Genomic DNA, 18,976 nt, shown 5'->3' on the forward strand with positions numbered 1-18,976 from the left:
ACTGGTCTAGGGCTGGACAATATCAGCTTTTCAACATTGTGGTGTATCATCAGCCAAACATTGAGGTTTGACAGTATACCACAGTGTTGAAAAAACTTGATGCATTGGCCTCTGCCTGCGAGACACTGGGTGAAACCTCCTCAGCTCTCACCTCAAAAGCTGAGGCTGTTTCACCCATGCTCACAGGCCAGGACAATGCTGCTTGTTTGCGCCGCTCAGCTGGGGGAGGGAAGGTTCTCTCCCCCCCCCCACCAGCTGAGACAGCCCAGGCATTGGGGTGCCTTTAACTGCTCACTGTTGAAGAATCATTGCTTAAACACTGGTGATCTTTGCTTCTTCCAGTACACTGATATTAGTTCACCTGTCTTCTCAAGTGATGTGTAAAATGGATAAGATGGATAAAGAGACTCTTGGCAGCATTCTATTACTAAGGGCTGTTAGCCCAGGTGGACATAGGCAGATAGCTTTGAGCAGACAGAGCACATAGCTGAGGGGAATGGCCAGGGGCTCTAGGATAATGTGGGTGGTGGGTGGCTGACATAGTATTAACTATTTACTCAGCTTCCCTACAAACTTCCTACAGCTTGTTGTATTGGCAGCTTGGTTGGATTCAGTGGTATGCCCAACGCTAGTAGATAGATGCTGAGTATACTGTGAGTTTTTTAATAGAAAACAGGCTTAAAGGTAGGCCAGATCTCTGCCACAGTTTTCCCCTGACTCGCTTGCTCTCTTTTTCCTTCCCAGGTTTGTTCCCCTATGTTGGCTCATTGAGGGTAGCATAGTGAGTGGCTTAAAGTATTTGGATCTGGGTTTCCCCATTGAAATGCCAGTATTCAATCTGCTCTACAACACTGGGCCTGAATTGCTTGTTGTTCCCAAAGAATTAACAACATGGAGCAAGCAGGGCAATGGCTCAGGAGTTGCAAGGTGCTTCATTGATTCTTCCCTCATCTTTTTCTGACCTTCTTGTGGTTGCTGCCCAACACGCACACCATAATTTCAGGAAGCCTATAGAAGTTGTAGAGAAAGGGTTTGGTATCAGTGTTAGAAACTGAGATATGAAAGCTAGGAGCTAAATGGCACGTTAAACCTAGATTGTAGGTGCAACAACGGAATGTGAAAGACACACTTTTTTATAACAAGAATACAAAGCTGAAAACTAATGAACTGCAGCTAAAATATTATGTTCATTTTTCAAATGGTCCTTCCCCTGCCCACCAACCCCCTAATATTTTTTAAGACTATTCAGTCTTCAGAGAGTAGCTGGAAGTGGGGAGGCATAAGAAGGTCCTCCATTCATTCCACTCTGCAGTTTTTCTCTGAAATCTTAGGCTCAATACCGCACCCAGAGCTCAGAAACTGCTCATGCTAATGAAATTCTCTGTTGCAAAATGTGCCCAGAACAATGGGAGTTTCGAACACTGTTTGGTATATGTAATCGGCCATCCATCAGCCTAATAACTCCTGTGCTTGGAGCAGACATCAGAGGCACCAGACTTTTAATAATTTTGTTCATGGCTGTGGCAGTCTGCAGATACACATTTCCCAGAGAGAACACAGTTTATAAAGTGAGCTGTAAAAAAGAAAGTAGAGAAAAGAAAATAGAAGTCCCTGGACAGCAGGGAAGCTTCTAAAGAAAGCTCACACAGTCTGAACTGTTTGTATTATATATAAATTGCTGTGGACAATATTCATCATACAGCTCCTCCCAGAGGAATGGTGGTTTTAAAAATACAATTTGTGGAAGAACTATTTCAGCACCATTAACAGAAATATAGACTCTTGTTACTCCCTGTGTGCATGTTGGGTGGCTAATAGCGGGCAAAATGTATTTTTCTTTTTAGACTTCTAGTCCAAGCCAATTCCTTAGGCTCAGGATGGGTTATAGTTAGTGATTTAAGTGTCACATGCAAATTAAGTTCTGATGCAAGCAAGCCCAACACTGGTTCCCTGCAAACCATGATCTATAAATCAGGAACCAGCCATGGGAGTGCATATTACATCCCTCTCCTTGTTGACTTACCTGTGGCTTATGTCTCACTGATGCAGTTAGGATGTGTAAAACTACTTCAAACTCTCTTTTCAAATCCTAGTTAGAAAGAGAACCCTGATTAGATGGAAGCATGTGTCTCCAAGGCAGTGCCCCTCTCTTGCAGACCATGGGCATTTCCCTTATATTTTCTGAATGTAAGAGTGGCGGAAACCAAGCAATAACTTCATTAATCTCAGATTTTGCGATTTGTACATGGTGGAAGAGGCAGTCTCTTTTTGTACTCAAAGGCGAAAGAGATCATTACAGGTAGTTTGAGTTTATAGCAGCAAGAATAATCATGGTTGCTCTTTTGGGACTGGTACTCCATGGTAGGATTTAAGTTTGGCAAAAATATGCAAGCTATTTTGTGGTCTGATGTCTACCATGCACATTCTTGGTGAAAGGCCTCTTCAACGCAATGTATTTCTGTATATGCCCAGGATACCTTGTATTTCACTTGTATCCTTTCAGTCTATAAATATTTTGGAGTGTTTGGAAGTTCTCTTTGAAGTAAAAGATATAGATACTGGAACTGGAATAAAAAATGGATCACAAAAGTATTTTAGCTGTTCTGCATCTGCAATGCACTTGACCCAGCATCTCAGGAAAACTTTTGCAGCAAGAGAGTATTACAGTGGAAAACTATTTACTTATAATTGACTAGAAATATATATATATATGTAAGTTAGTTTAAGAGAGTGTAAAGAACATAAGCATTCCATTCTGATTTTTATTATGCTTTAATCTTCTTGTGTGGGCCATCCTAGTTAATGCAAGGATGGGGAACCTTAGACCCTCCAGATGTTGTTTGACTCTCATCAGTACCTCCAAGCATGGCCAATAGTTGAGAGTTGTAGTCTAGTAACATCTGAAGGGCCAACGATTAGCAATCCCAGCTATAATACAAGTTTCCGCACCCTTTCTGTCTCTTGGGAGAGATGGCTTGGCCCCTGGTTCACAGAACTGAAAAGCAAGGAGTATCATGACATGAGAGAGAAGCAGGAGAATTGCAGGCCATGTCAAGTCCAGCCTGTGGATTCTCATATTTTCCTGGAATCCAAGAGTGCTATTAACTCTCCCTGCCTGTGGTACCTGTAGTAGGCTGCTTGAAAGGTTATTGGGGCAGGTAGTAAAATATCCCTTTTTGAAAACTTTTTGAAAACTCAGAAGTCTCTTTGCTTCTGATTTCATGGCCCACTCTCACCATTTTTCTTCCCTGGACACTGACTTGCACAAATTTTAAGGGTTTGTATATACTAGATCCTGCCCTATATTTAAGTTCTGTTTCTATTACTTAACTAGGCTCTTAAACATCTTCCAGAATGCTATAAGCTGTAACAGTTCATCCACAATGCCCCCATTAAAAACAACAAAAAACCTTAGAAGAATACCTCTACATCTGTATGTGCCAGCACAAAGCTGCAATGCTTTTTTCCCCCCAGCTCCAGCCCATGGAAAGCTCTCAGACCAGTTCTCCTTTGCAACCTTGTCTTTGGAATAATTTCTTTACAATGTCAAGGTCTTCTTTCCAGACTAGCAGTTTCTGCTGGTTGCTGATTTTGGCATTGATTCTTTTAATCATAAGGGCTTGTGTGAGCTTTCTTTTCTTCATCTTTTTCTTTTTTTTTAGGAAATAAAGTCCTGATTCTGTCTCAGCTGAGAAGCAGCTGAGTTTGCCAGCAAATCAATATCTGTTCTGACCTTACTTGAGCCAGGCAATGAATATTCCATGCTTCACACAGCGAAGAAAGATACCATAGCCAATGGCAGGGCACTTGTTTGCATACAGAAGGTCCCATGTTTAATCCTTGGTATCTCTAGTTATGACTGGTAAAGATTCCTGTCTGAAACTCTGGAGAATTACATCTTCCATTGTGAAGACAGATGCAAAGAATTAATTCAGCTTCTCTGCAGTTACATTTCTTCCTTCAGCACACCTTTGACTCACTTGTTATCCAACAGCCATGTATTTAAAAAATGTTTACTTGTTGGCCTCTTTATGTTTTTAACGAAGTGTTCATCCAATTCTTTTTTTTTTAATCCCTCGGTCTACTCACAATCCTTGCTAAAGTTTATGTTCCTTTTTGTTCTTCTCATTTGGACAGAACTATTTTCTGAAGGAAGTCCTCTTACCTCTAATAGCTTCCATGGCTCTGCTAATTAACTATGCTGCCATCCTCTTGGCCCTGGTGGTACCTTTACTGATCTGGATTGTACATTCTAGCCAATCTGTTATTGTGGTTTTAAACAGCTCCAAACCATTCTGGAGAGATTTGACCCTCTTGACTTTGCCGTTCCACTGTCTTCTAAGCAACCCCTCATTTTTTGGCAAGTTTCCACTTTTGAAGTCAAATGTGACCATGTTGGACTTTCTTAGCAATTGTCAACTTACATAGGACTATGATCACTGTTCCAAATTGGTTCAGCAACACTTACATCTCACACAAGGTCTTGGGTGCCACTTGAGTTGAGGGTTGCCATCTCTCTGGTCAGTTCCATGACCCAAACTGTTCTAGGGCAGAGTCGTTTAGGGTATCTGTTAATTTTACCTCTTGGTTGTGATTGGGTTTATGCAATGCCTCTAGTCTATGAGGGTAGTTGAAGTTGGCAGTTATTACGACACTTCATCCTTTAGGTGCCCCCTTTATTTCAGTCTCCATCTCAAGGTCTCCCTGGGCATTTTAGTTGGGAGGGGGTGATCATACATTCCCTGAACTAAATCAGATATCTTTGTAGAAGAGTTTGCCTTTTGTGTGACTTCTAGATGGTTGAACTATTGTGTTCTCTTTGATACCACCTCCAGTACACCCTTCCCTGAGGTCCTAGGGTTGGCCCTTGGGACTTTCCCTAGATCTTGCACACACACACACACCCTTGAGTGTTTGTGTCTGTCCTTGGACTCTGTTAATACCTAGAGGAAGCATAGAGATGTGTGTGTGAGTAAGTGTAGAAACTACCTGACTGTACAAATGCAACATATACATTCACTTTTCTGCCTTTTTGTGTGTGTCTGGCCCCAGCCAGCTCTGGCATGTTGCCCCCAGAAAGTCGCCAGAAAGGAATGTGCCCTTGAGCTGAAAAAAGTATCACACCCCTGCTGTAGTTTGTATCCAGATATAACTGTGCCCCACTGGTTCTCTCCATTCCACTAGTTTTACTTTATGTCTGCTTTAGCTATGTTCTTCTCTTAAGACCAAGCACTGCTGCCTACTCATCTTGACTTAGAAGCTTCCAGCATTTAGCATATAACACTTGTATATGGTGTCATCCTCTTCATAATTTTGGCACATGTGTTTTACCCTACAAATTGGCCTCAAGTCCAGGGAGAAGGATTCCTCTTGACTAAATTGCATGAAGTGGTTTCTGCAGAAGTGACATGTAATAAATAGTTGGAAGCTCATACCTTATGATTGATTAGCTGTAAGCAAACTTGCTTACCTGGGTGCCACTGAAGTAGATATAGCTGATATAGCTGTGTTAACATCTGGTGCATCAATACAGCGTATGAGGTGAGGCTTCTGCTTGTAGAGATTCTTCTTGATAATTTTTTCTTTAAAATGACAGCTTTTGTAGGTTCCGGTTTCCGCCGGCAGGAATGGCGGACCTGTTTTCCATCTCTCTGACCTTCGTAAGGAATTTGGCGGTTGCTAGGGGAGTAAATGGCAACCCCCTACCCTCTCCGGGGGTTACGGAGAGGGGCCGCTGGCCCGCGATGCCCCCAGACCCACTCCGACTGTTTTTGGAGTGGGGGGAGCTTGGGCTGAGCACTTACGAGGGCCAGGACTCCCGGACGCTAATCTGCATGGTGGGGATTTCCATGGTTAAAGAAGATAATTAGGCTTAAATCTATGGACATACTTCAGAAGGAGGGGAAGAAGCGCTGTTTACTGCTGAGAAATTTATGCTGCTGAGGGAGAGGAGTCAAAGGCTGTATTTCATCTGAAAGAAGGATTGATGGGGACGGAGCGATAAGGGAAGTGAGTTTTTTTTTAATTTTTCTTCATATGAGTTACTTCGTACCTTCCCAGACGCGATGTCCTGGTTTGTTTGGAGTGAAAGAGAAGCAAAAGACTGTGTGAGTTGAACTTTATAAACTGTTGTTACTGAGCATATTTTTTAAAGATGTGGAGTTGCCGACGAGAAAAGCCCCCCTCTAGTTGGACGGAAGGAGTCCTGGACGCGTTCGGAGGATTTATGAGCTGTGACGCACTTTGAATTGGAGCAGCGACCTGAGGCTAAGTTCAGCTATAGGGCAAGGAGATCCATTAATTTACCAAGAGTCTATGGTTTGATGTTTGGGTCTTCTGCCTGGAAAAGCTGTAAATTTTATAAAGATCGTTAATCTACCCGGTTATGAGAGAAAACGAAAGTGTTTTGAGTTTTTTTTAAGATGGCGCTGCTTCGTGTTGACGCAACAGGGAGCTCCAGACCAAGAAGATTTATGGGGAGGCTGGACTGATTAACCCACACAGGAGAAAGAACATTTGTGAAACCTTGTTTGATATTTATCTCAGCAGCTGGGAAACAATCGGTTGAAAGTGGAAAACATCTATGTGACTGTAAGGGAAAGATTCGGATTATTATGAACTTGGAGAGACGATTTGAACTTTAGAAAAAAGACGGCAGTGGACGGTTGCGAGGAATCCCCAATTTCTTGAAGCATGGGAACCCAAAAAATTTTTTTAGATGATTTGGCATAATATTCGGTTTGATTGATATATATGTGTATAATTTGAAATAATGAATGTGATATAATTGGTTTTAATTGGAAAATTAATAAAAATATATTTTTTTTAAAAAAAATGACAGCTTTTGTGGGGAAAGTAGCAACCTGTTCTGCTGCTTGGTAATAAATGGGGTAATAAATAGAGCAGTGGACTTTGAACCTGGCAGACCTAGCATCAAGCAGTGTTCAGTTCTAACAGCTCCTAGTCAGATCAACTTCAAAGATTTATGAAGGGTAAAATAAGATACAGCAAGACCTAACCTGAGCTCTTAACATGAGGAAGAGAGCAGAACAAAACTTTGGTGCTGATTTTTTATTTTTTTACTGGATGGGGTACAGTCTGCATTGCACCTGTATTCTTTTCTCAGATGCATTCGCTAGGGTTTGTTGGGGCAAGATCTTTAAGCACTTTAAAGAGAGACAATACTGATGCACTCCTTCCTTCTGGCAATTGACCCCCTCTTTTAAGAAGTTTTCCTATAAGAAAGAGTGAATGGCCCGAGGTCACCCACTGAATTTGGTGGGTATATGAACCCAGGTCTTACACCCCAAGGGCAAGACTCTGTCCTTAATTACACCACAAGGGAATTCTTCATTTAACTTTTTACGTACTCAAACATCATAGTAAACTGGGTGTGGGGGTATCTGTTGTTACACTTTGGCTATTGAACTCCAACGCACATGTACCCCAGCTGACATGGACAATGGCCAAGGATGATGAGAGCAGGAGGTCTGAATTGGCAAAATGTGGCTGGTGTCTTGACTCCAAACCATGATTTACAAAGCCCTTTCAAAGTGTGGTTTCAAATCACGGTTTGGAGGCAAGGTGCTAACCCAAGTTTTCTCATTTGGCTATTAACAGCAAATATAAGAGAACCAGGAAGTGGATGAGGGAACCGTGTATCAGGAATGAGCCCATGGTATGTGCTTTCTGAACTGGGCCTCCAATTCTGTCAGGTGAGCAAACCATTTTCTGGGATTTTCTTGGGTCGGTGGGGGAATTTTTAGGAACTGGCATCAAAATTCTAGGTAACTGATGTGGTTATATGTTGATAACTCTCTTTTTTTCAGCCTTTCACGAATGCTGCCTACCTGCAGTATAACTCTATGGAAACAGTGTTCCTATTTGTCTATTCTTGCAAAGGCATAACCACAATGCACAGATTACCTGCATGCTCACACATAAAAAATGCTTGGCGTGCTGGGCTGTTTTAAACCCGAAGCAAATAATTCTTGTCCTGTTCCCTTCCCTTGCTCTCTTAAGCCAGGTTGTGTCTTTTATATGCCAGCTGAAATCTTAATACATACTACACATGGATTTTAAAAATTCCTGATTTCAATGGCTGGTGAAGTCATATGAGCTGGCCCACTACTTCAGTTCTTGGCCCTGTTTGCATACTCCTTCCTGTTTGTGTAGAAATATCTGAACTGTTGAATTGTATGCCTGTTGTAGCTTTAGAGAGATCTCCAAGTGAAGAGTGTATGTGAATGTGGCACTGATGGGGATACAGATGCTGAGAGAAACACATGACTGTTAGCTGATGTATGCCCAGCAAACTTCCACTGCTTATGCCAACTTTCCATATTTGGAGTGCAAAGTCCAAATGCCAAAGAAATGGCCCACACTACTGAGTTTACCATCAGCCAGCTCCCCTCCACTGTAGTGACTACACAATTTCCTGCATTTCTATTTATATATCACCATTCTTCCATATTGGAAGACAAAGAAGTGTACATAGGGTTCCCAGACATTTTTCCATCCAGGCACTGACCAGACCCAGACCTGTTTAGCTTCAGCATGATTTACTACGCCATATGCTCTGAGAAATGGTTTATGATATGAAAGCCTGAAGAGCGTAGTTTGACAAATGTTGGTGGATTACTACTGTTCATTGGGGTTATTATTTGCTGATTGAGGGGTCTGTCTATTTAGTTTTTCTGTTTAAAATGGTACTTTGTTGTTGATGTCTCCTTTATTGTGTTGGTGTATTTTTTATTAAAACAAACCAACCCCAATGAATAGGTTTTTGTGGCATTGTATGTTTTTGCTTTTAGTTTGAGTCACACTTGTTACGTGACACAGACATTAAATATATTATTATTATTGTTATAATAAACAGTTGATATGTTAGGGTTACCCTTACCTACTAGATGAGCGAGTGATGTGACTTGGAGATAAATGACTTCTTGTATCTAGAAGTACCGTATTTTTCACTCCATAGGACACACCTGACCATAGGATACACCTAGATTTTTAGAGGAGGAAAACAAGAAAAAATATATTTTGCTTTCTTGAATTGTCCTAGGCATAGCAGCCAACTCCTAGAGCCTAGGTGCCTTTGCCTCCCCCCCCCATTAAATATTCGAGGAAGCTTCTTTTGCAAAGGGGGAAAGCTCCATTTTTTAAAGGATCAGCTCAGAGTTGTGCAGTTTTTTTGCAAAGGGGGGAAGTTCCATTTTTTAGGATCAGCTCAAAGTTGCTGAGTTTCCTTGCTAAGGGAAAAAATCCTGTTTTTATGGGGTTCAACTCAAGTTCTGCAGCTTCTAGGAAAGGAAAGGGACCCATTTCTACAGTTTCCAGACAGATAATCTAATCAGCCAGTCACATGTCTCCCTCTGCAGACAACAATTGATGCCTAGGCAAGGGGGATGGGAGGGGCCAGGAAGGGAGCTTGCTCTCTTGTCTCCCTCCCCTATCTCTTGCAATCAGCTGCTGAGTGGGTTCCTTTCAAGGCTCTCTATCCCTCTTGTTAGCCTTTAGCTCTTTCTAAAAAAAAAACCACTATCTGCCTTTAGCCCCTGGCCAATTTGGCTCCAGGGACCATGCATTCGCTCCATAAGACGCAAAGACATTTCCTCTTACTTTTTAGGAGGAAAAAAGTGCGTCTTATGGAACGAAAAATATGGATACATCTCTCTATCTCAAGATCTGTTATAGCTCTGTTATAAGAGAGTGCTCCATTAATAGATAGGGGGCAAACAAACAAGCAGCACACCAAGGTGTTTTCAGAGGAAAGCTTTAAAGATGACTCAAGCAAGTGATTCAAGATGTAACATTTGAGGAAGTAAACATGCTCCAGGATCAAGGTTCAATCTGAAACAGGGAAATTATTTTAGGGGACTAGAACCTGTACACCTAATTAATAAAAGGGAAATTGTATTTGGAATTCTGATCCATTCTTTTCAGTCTGTATCTAGCTGTTGCACATCCACATAATCCAGCAGGAAAGAGGGAAACACTTGAGGTTTTTTTTGCCGGGGGGGGGGGCAATATGCTGTATGGCCTGTTACTGAGAAACCAAAATAAACTGCCATTTATTATTCAGGCTAGTTCATTTAGAATTCAACACAACCCCAAATGTTCAGTGTGAGTTGCACTATATTTTAATACCAGCCTTTTAAAACAAACATGCAAGGCACTATGTTGTCTTCAAATGCCATCTTTTCAGATTGCCTGAAAAATAGCTTTCCCCTATGAAGTTGCCATGCTCCCCCAAGTTTATAAGAGATAATGATCCACACAACAGGGTAAATGCATGTTGTTGCTTTCTCTGTTGCAGATGTTCTCAAACAGTGATGAGGCTGCAATCAACAAAAAACTTCCCAAAGAACTGCTGCTTCGGTAAGTCGCCTTTTGGCTTGTGCAAGGCTAGGAGTTTGGGCAATAGCTGAGTGAGCAGAGCCCATAGTTGACAATAAATCAATAAAATCTGTAAATTCAACAAATTCTGAAGGTGGTGCAGAATTATGCAAACATCTCCCAAATATTTTAATCTGTCAGTCAGACTAGTTTTACTGAGTGTGGTTATGCCGTGCAGAATCAACAGGCATTAGGAACCTAAATATGGTATATTGATACCGCTTCCTTAAGCAATGAGATGTTCAGGGACAGTACTATGTGGTTTGGTTTTCTTTGGCTGAAAAAAGCACAGGAGACTATGGGGTCGTTGTAATTAATCTATATACCAATATGCAACAGTGTATTAGAAACAAGTACTGTAGACTCCTAAAAAGAAAGGCAGCATGACTGCTAATCTGCTTTAGATTCCCAAAGAGAGCAACTGTGGTCAAGGTGCTTCAGTTTGAGCCAACTCGCAGCTCAAAATTTTCAAATCTTTGAATGAGGAAATTAAAACTAACTTTATAGATTTTTATGCCACTGCCATCTGCTTCCAAATACAAGGGGGATCATTTCCCAGCCATTCAGGATGGTTAATATTACAGTGTTGTTGTTTTTAAGTTCCTGACCATCCTTTAGTGGATGACCACTGGTTTACTGTTGGAACTACAAATGGACTAATCAATCTGTTTCCAGTCTGTGACACTTCACATGTGTTCACTTGTCAGTTGCTTCTGTCCAGTTTCCACATTGATCTGTTTTTTTTTTAAAGATCTGCATGAAATTTTGCATCTCGCAAAACACTCATTTCTAAATGCATTTTCTTGCACAATGCACATTCTAACAAATATTGGTGCATTTTTAGAGCTAAGGACAGCATTGTAACATTAGGAAAGTGAGTGTAAAAATTGTTGAAACTAAATTCTGAACTGCACATTAGTCTGGGAGGTGTCAGTTCATATCAGAATTCATAATATGGAATTCCTCAAGCAGCCCTAGTTGGAACTATTGTTAAATGTGTCTCTTCTGCCGCACATACAAGGTACCGTATATTCCAGCGTATAAGACGACTGGGCATATAAGATGACCCCCCACTTTTTCAGTTAAAATATAGAGTTTGGTATATATTCGCCGTGTAAGACTACCCCTCTTCCACCGCACCGCAACCAAATAAAAATTAAAGAAACATCAGATTTGATTTCAATATGGTAATTTTAATTTGACAGTTTCCCTTTAAAAGCCTTCAAAATCCTCCTGTTCATCATCTTATGTCATAAGTATATCAATGACATATTGTGGCCTATAAGCTATAAGGCAACTTCCTATGCTCCTGTGGGGAAAACTGGGTTTCATTGAAACTCGATGGCCTTTTCTCCACATCCTTTCCTGGGAGAGCTGCCCTTTCGCCACTGCTTCTTGCCCCCCCCCTGTTTTGGGGCTCCTTCAACCCACCCAGAAGGCAGCAGAGCAGAGAGACAACAGCCTTCTCCTTGCAGGAAAGCCTTCCCAGGTGGCTGGGCAAGCCGAACGCACCCAGCTAGCACCTTCCACCCACCCAGAAGGCAGCACTTGCAGAGAAGAGAGGCAACGAGGCTTCGGGTAGCTGGGCTGAGCGGGCTATCCTCTCTAGGACTCCTGCTCAGTTCCTTTTAACCCCTAGCAAGCCGAGCACACCCAGCTCAGCCCCCTCTCTAAAGCAGGAGCCGACAGTGTAAGAAAGCTTTCCCTTTTGTTCCCTTCCCCCCCTTTTGTTCCCTCACTTCAGGCGCTAGATGAAGAGGCGCTAATCTGGTCGAAGCCATGAGGGAGCCGCGCGCGCTTCTTCAGGGGCTCCTTTAGGGAAACTGTGCCATGCCCCACGGCCATTTTTGAGCTCCCCCCACCATAAGCAGCGACCACAGATTCTAGTACCCGGCATATAAGACGGCCCCCCCAACTTTTGAGACGATTTTCATGGGTCAGGAAGTCGTCTTATACGCCAGAATATACGGTACCTGAAGATGTCACACAAATAAACTCAGGAATTAAGAATGCACGTAGCCTAAAGAGCAAACAAAGAAAAATGTTTATTAGTGGTATATAATATTTTGTTAGCTTTTGGTAATACAAATAGAGGAGGGATGGGAAATGTAATGCAAATAGAGGAGGGATGGGAAACGTTTGCTATTAAAGTTGACACTGGAAATCCATTGTAAAGATGCAGAGCTGTGGTATATTGGCATATTCTAAAACTATTGAATTAACATACATTCATGCTATTTTCATACTTCCTAGTGGATGTTACTCACTCACCCTATAATTCTCCTTTTCAGAAATCATAAACTATGTGTGAACTGATAGGAGGAGTTGAGTCAGTCTCTCAAATCTTGATTTATGGATTGTATGCTCTATTCTACTGCCTAAAATTTGATTCTATCAAGTCAGTGACAGATACTATATTCCTTATGAAAGTGTGAAAATATTAAAGAGACAGCTATATACTTACCGTGTTCAACCTACCATCTTGTGACTCCAACCTGTCTAATCTTTCTTGCTTTCTTTTTTTCTTCTTTCTTTTTAATTTTAAAAATTCCTTACACAAAATACAAACATTTTTCATCACACACACTACAGCAAATTACAATTATTTATGTAAAATAATGCAAAAAAACAAAGAAAAGAGAAAAAGAAGGGGGGAAAGAAGAAGAGAGAAGAAAAGATCATCTTTCATCAGGCTTGCAGATTGTACCAGTTTTACCTGCCTCTTTGCCAACTAAATGTCAGCAGTTTTTTTTTTTAAGGTGGCTTGTATGTGTGCATACCAGTGAGCAGTAGCAGGTACCTGCTTAAGTGTAAAGTGGTGGACTCTAATGTTAAACGTAAGATAAAAGAACAGGTAAAACAAACTTGCCAATCCAGTTAGCTTAGGTTACAGACATGGTAATTCAGCGATAGGCTGCTTTACATTGTTACAGCTAGTTTTAAAGCTTGTGACATCATATACTGGCTGTTAGATAGCATCACTTGGCCTTTCTCTCCATCTAGCAGAATACAGTGGTGCCTCGACGTACAAAGGCGATCCGTTCCGCGGCGCTCTTCGTAAGTCGAGGTCTTCGGTTGTCAAAGCGCCCGTTGTGTGCATGCGTGGCGAAAAGACTTCTGGGGTTGTGGACTTCGTAAGTCGAAACCTTCGGAAGTCGAAGGTACCACTGTAGTCAATACCTTAAGCTTACTTACTGATTGTTTAGTTCTTAAATATTGGATTCTGTCTCCCAGACTTTTGGAGCTGGTTTCTGGGAATTTCAAACATTTTTCCAACCTCTCTGCTAGTACAGTGTACAAAAACGTTAGGTGATTAAAGTTATCTCTGGTTTCTTGAACTTTAGCCCACATTGCAGATCAAGGGGATAGAAGGTTTGTTTATTTTGGATATGGAAGATCAACTTAGCAGTGAAGCATATCAGACTAGCCTTCAGCAAATCACACACTCTGAGCTGAATCTTCACATAAGTTGCTTTGAGGATTTGCTAAGTATTGTAACTTGCCTGAAGCTCTTCAGATATAAATAATAAAACTGCATTTTCATATATTTCCATTGCTGGATGTTTGTTAATCTCCATACTGATCATGGGGGTTTGGTCTTGCAGGCCCCACAAAAACACCCCTGTTTGCTCATGTATTTGTATATTACTTGCCCAGCTTTTTGTTATGAGGTTATTGATGTGCTCTGTTTTACCAAACACTTTGGTATGGCCATAGGGTCAACAGTTACCTGAGTTTTCACACTAGCAAGCCATTTGCTTGCAGCTGGGGAAGGTAGGGACAATTGAGACTAACCTGGTTGCATCCTTCATAGCCTAATTGTGTGGTTAAATTTTAGTTGTTAACTTAATGTGTTTTAGAATCCTCCTGAAAAATGTTCATTGAATTTCTTTACAATCAGAGAATTCAGATATTCAGGGGTATAACTGACTCCTTAGAAATAATCAGTACATGAGTTATCCTGTTTTATCCTCACAACTCTATAAGGCTGCATACACTGAGAGCAGAGACTTGAACCCAAATCAAAGTCCACTACTCTGCTGTAGTCTAGCTCTCATATAAATCCTTCATGCAGTTGGCAAAGTTATTATGGAAAGCTGCATACTCGAGATTAAATAGAGTTGCCTCGGAATGATGTTTCCCTTAAAGGCAAAATGTAGAGAAGCCCGGAGACCTCTTTACATCTAAGGAATGCGTAAAGAAGCAAGCTGTTGCTTATGAAAGCTTTGCCACAATAAAATGATTAATTTTAGAGGTATTGCAAGCCACTTCTTATTTATTTATTTAGCAGCAAGTTAATATGGCTGTCTTTCTGAATTCCTCCTGAGAAGCTGAGTTCTGCATTCAGGGTTCTGCCAAACTTTACTCTTGGGAACAAACGAGGAGGATTGGGTTTATAAAAAGTTAAACCATAAGCAAGAGTTTTGAGACCTGGAAACTTTCTGTTGTGCATACTGCGAAAATTCATTAATGCACATTGGCAGGGCAGCCTTTGAAAGGGAGTCTTATCAAGGGGACAGGCTTATAAATGGGCATCAGTTTCTGTCAGACAAAGGCTGGTGTGTTTTCATACAGCCCTGCTGTGTAAATTCTTGTTCCCTCATTCCTTCATTGCAAAGAATGTCCTGACGTCTCATGTACGGGGGTGTTGAGTGAAAAGCATTATTTTTCTCCCATTGAGTTGCAGTAGTGTGGACAACAGGTTGGCCTCTAATCATGATGACTTTGCACTGGGATTGCTACATTGTGTCTGACACTGGAGGTTTGTTTGCCCTTTCTGCTGCCACTTCATCATGCTCTGGCAACACAAGGGAGGAAAATAGGAGATAGGAGTACCATGCCAACACTGTTTGTTTTTTCTCGCTCTAACTCTTTTGCACACATGCACACACTCAACACAGATGGCAGCCACATAAATGTGCAGTGGTAAAGAAGGAAACACAATACTGTATCATAACATTTGATGAGTTACGGTGCTAGTATTCGAACGGATCTGGAAACTGTTTGCTTTCCAGCACACCTGAGAACTAGAGGTGTTGTCAGTCCATTAAATGTAGGCCAGAGCTTAGACCTGAACAGTGGCATCCATCCCTGCATAAGAGATCATGTTTCGATGGTTCCTGATCCCTTACCGTAGGCACTTCTTCAAGCTATGCAGCACTTTTCTATAATGATGGTTTTTGTCACTTCTTATTCTTGTGAGAAAGCTTTTTGTTTAATCTAGCCTTGTGGGAAATTGCAATTACGTAGCCCTCAGTTAATTTTTGCCTGCCTTCACATACCTATCAGTAACAGGGCAGCTTGGGTGGGTTTGGTAATTTGCTTACTTGGAAAATAATGGTTTCTCTGTTTGGGCAAATCATTCATTTTTTCCTTCATATGGAGGACTATCTCCATATGTAGTGTATGGCCATTTCAGAAGATTTTAATTATGGGTGTTTGTTTAATTGTTTGGCTGACTGTTTTGTATATGATCTGAGGAATTGGAGTTCCCAGTTAGAAGGACAAGAGGGGTTGGTGACTGCTCCAGTTTTCAGGGAAATCCTGTTTTTGTGTCTGTTTGCCCTTGGCCTTAAAGGCTGGTTTTTTTCTGTTGTTGCTTAAGTATTTGTTGCTTAATCTCAACCTGATTGTATCTCTAGGGGATTGGTTTTGTTTTTGGAGATGACTCGGAAGCTATATTTGCATTGGAGAAAGAAGAGGGAGCCATTCGCATTTGTGAGTGTGGTGAACAAAAGTGAATATATAGTAGTGATATTAAAACAGGTCAGTTCAAGGAATGGCTAGGCAGATACGTACAGTGGTACCTTGGGTTACAAACGCTTCAGGTTGCAAACGCTTCAGGTTACAGACTCCGCTAACCCAGAAATAGTACCTCGGGTTAAGAACTTTGCTTCAGGATGAGAACAGAAATCGTGCTCCGGCGGCGCAGCGGCAGCAGGAGGCCCCATCAGCTAAAGTGGTGCTTCAGGTTAAGAACGGCCCTCCGGAATGAATTAAGTTCGTAACCAGAGTACCACTGTACTTAAGACGTGCCACACAGTGGGACAACATGTTCATTGAGCTATCTACTTCTACTCGAAGGTCTCGTTCCTTGTCAGTCACCACCAGCTCAACCCCCCACATGACTGTATACGTCACATTAAGATTATTGTTTTTTGGCCCCTACATGCATCGCTTTACACTTGTTTACACTGAATTTCATTTACCATTTTACTGCCCATTCGCTCACTAAGTCTGTTTCAAAAGAATAGCATTCAAAATCCCCCCCCCAAGATTCCCGTTCTCACACAAAGATCTACAGCATTATGTTGTCATTGCTAGAAAGTTCAGTGCTCTTGGTTTCAAATGTATGATCCAATGCACCCTATGAAGAGCTCCTTCCTGTATAGTTGTTCCTTGGCCTCTGTTTTTCCTATTATGGCTCCCTGCAGTGCCCAAGAAGCCATTTTCAAAACTGACAGGAACTTTGGAGAGCATTCAGTCTCCAATGCAGGATATAAGGAGGTGTAATAATCAGAACAGGAAACTGGGAAAGCCCCTTGATTTCTTTGAATTCCAGGCCAAGGGTGTTTTTGCTTTTTCCATTTTTAGTTTCAGTTAATATGTTCTTTATTTTTGAAGGGTTTGTAGCTTCCCTTTACTGGGTTGCTGTAGTTATGACAGCTTGTAAAATTGCTCATTTTGAAGGGGCAAGTATTGGCACACACCAAGGGTTTATGGAACCTTTCTGCAGCTCTTTGTGGTTTGGCTAGCAATCCCAGAAATTATTCCCCCCTCTCGGTTAAATATACAAAATTAGGACTAGAAAATGCTTGTCCACTAAAATAATTCCCTTCATCAGCCAGTGATAGTTGGGGTGCAACATTTGCTTTTCTCCCCCTTTGGATTCTATCCATGGGTAAGGACAAAAAGATTACTCTGACATCTAGAGCCATTGGAGAGAAAGTAAAATAAAAAAAAATCCTTCAGTAGCACCTTAAAGACCAACTAAGTTTTTATTTTGGTATGAGCTTTCGTGTGCATGCACACTTCTTCAGATACAGTGAAATGGAAGTTTCCAGGCACTTATGTAGAGAAGGGGTGGGGAGGGGTGGGGATGGGGAGGGGGCATCACTCAGAAGGGTGGTGGAAATGGGTGATTGACTGACTGATAGCTGTTGATGACTGCAAACGACTGCAAATGGTTTTGCATGAAAAAGCAAGGGTTGAGATGGCTGAAGATCGCTTATCATGTATAATGAGATAAGAATCCGATATCTCTGTTCAAACCAGGTCCCTCCATGGTTTTGAGCTTGGTGATAAGTTGCAATTCAGCAACTTCTCTTTCCAGTCTATTTCTGAAATTCTTTTGTAGTAAGACAGCTACTTTGAGATCTAGTATAGAATGTCCTGGGAGATTGAAGAGATATCGGATTCTTATCTCATTATACATGATAAGCGATCTTCAGCCATCTCAACCCTTGCTTTTTCATGCAAAACCATTTGCAGTCGTTTGCAGTCATCAACAGCTATCAGTCAGTCAATCACCCATTTCCACCACCCTTCTGAGTGATGCCCCCTCCCCATCCCCACCCCTCCCCACCCCTTCTCTACATAAGTGCCTGGAAACTTCCATTTCACTGTATCTGAAGAAGTGTGCATGCACACGAAAGCTCATACCAAAATAAAAACTTAGTTGGTCTTTAAGGTGCTACTGAAGGATTTTTTTTTTATTTTACTTCGATCCAGACCAACACGGCTACCTACCTGTAACCAGAACATTGGAGAGAAAGTGTGAGCTCTTACCTCAACTTTGACCTTCATATACGTCTCTTGAAGCTGTGGTCTGGGGGGGGGGGGACTTCCGGGTTGCCGCGGACCGCTTCAGACGCTCCCTGTTGAAGCTCTGGGGGAGCGTTACTCAGCGCGGGGGCAAAACCGGGGTTTTTGAGGCTTCAAAACCCTGAGTGAGGTTCAGGGGGGACTCCCTGCCTCAAGAGAAGCCGCGGGCGTTGGAAGGGCTCCCGCAACGGACCGCGAGGTCCAGAGGGGAGTCACAGACGCCGGCTGCAGCTTTCTCCCTCCCGCGTTGAGAAAGCCTGTTTACTGAGGCGTATAAGCGGCTAAGCCTCCGAGAGACTGAAGAAACCCGCGACTTGCATAAAAGGTTGGTGCACCCTTCTGCAGTAAAACAACTGTAAGAGACTTTATATCTGAGAAATATAAAGACTTTGTATCCTAAAGAGGCACATAAAGAGACACTGTGAAGGATATTTGGGAATATATCTTTAAGAGACGCCTCTTTAGTGCTCCAAATAGACCGGAAGAAAGCAGAAAAGAACAGAAGGGAGCCCCGCCCTGGGGAAAAAAATCTACAAACAGCGGGGAAGACAAGAAATAAAATAAAAGAGGGGGCCAATTCTGATGTATTCAGACAACTGCATCAAATTCCCAACCTTAAGGAAATAAATGCCAACGGTGCAGCTGATTGATGCAATAAATACAGGAAAAATTAACAACAACATTGATTTATGAACTGGATCTGAGGATTGGAAAGTTTTACTGGATATGTAAATTGTAAATTGACTATTGAATT

At 41.8% G+C, this 18,976-nt stretch overlaps 1 protein-coding gene across 3 annotated transcripts in view; it reads left to right on the forward strand.

The window, feature by feature from the left end:
* Positions 1-18,976, forward strand: part of FBXL20 (F-box and leucine rich repeat protein 20) — an 83,093-nt gene that overhangs the window by 18,557 nt on the left and 45,560 nt on the right. For 2 of the 3 annotated variants that reach the window (XM_088656279.1, XM_035136443.3), the window contains one exon: positions 10,319-10,380. In XM_088656279.1, the coding sequence (XP_088512405.1) occupies positions 10,319-10,380 (62 nt within the window). Of the gene's footprint in view, positions 1-7,620; positions 7,716-10,318; positions 10,381-18,976 lie in introns of all 3 variants that reach the window. The other variant, XM_035136440.3, reaches the window with a different exon arrangement.

This window comes from Zootoca vivipara, chromosome 12 (genome assembly GCF_965207765.1).
Source record: "Zootoca vivipara chromosome 12, rZooViv2.hap1.1, whole genome shotgun sequence".
NCBI lineage: Eukaryota > Metazoa > Chordata > Lepidosauria > Squamata > Lacertidae > Zootoca > Zootoca vivipara.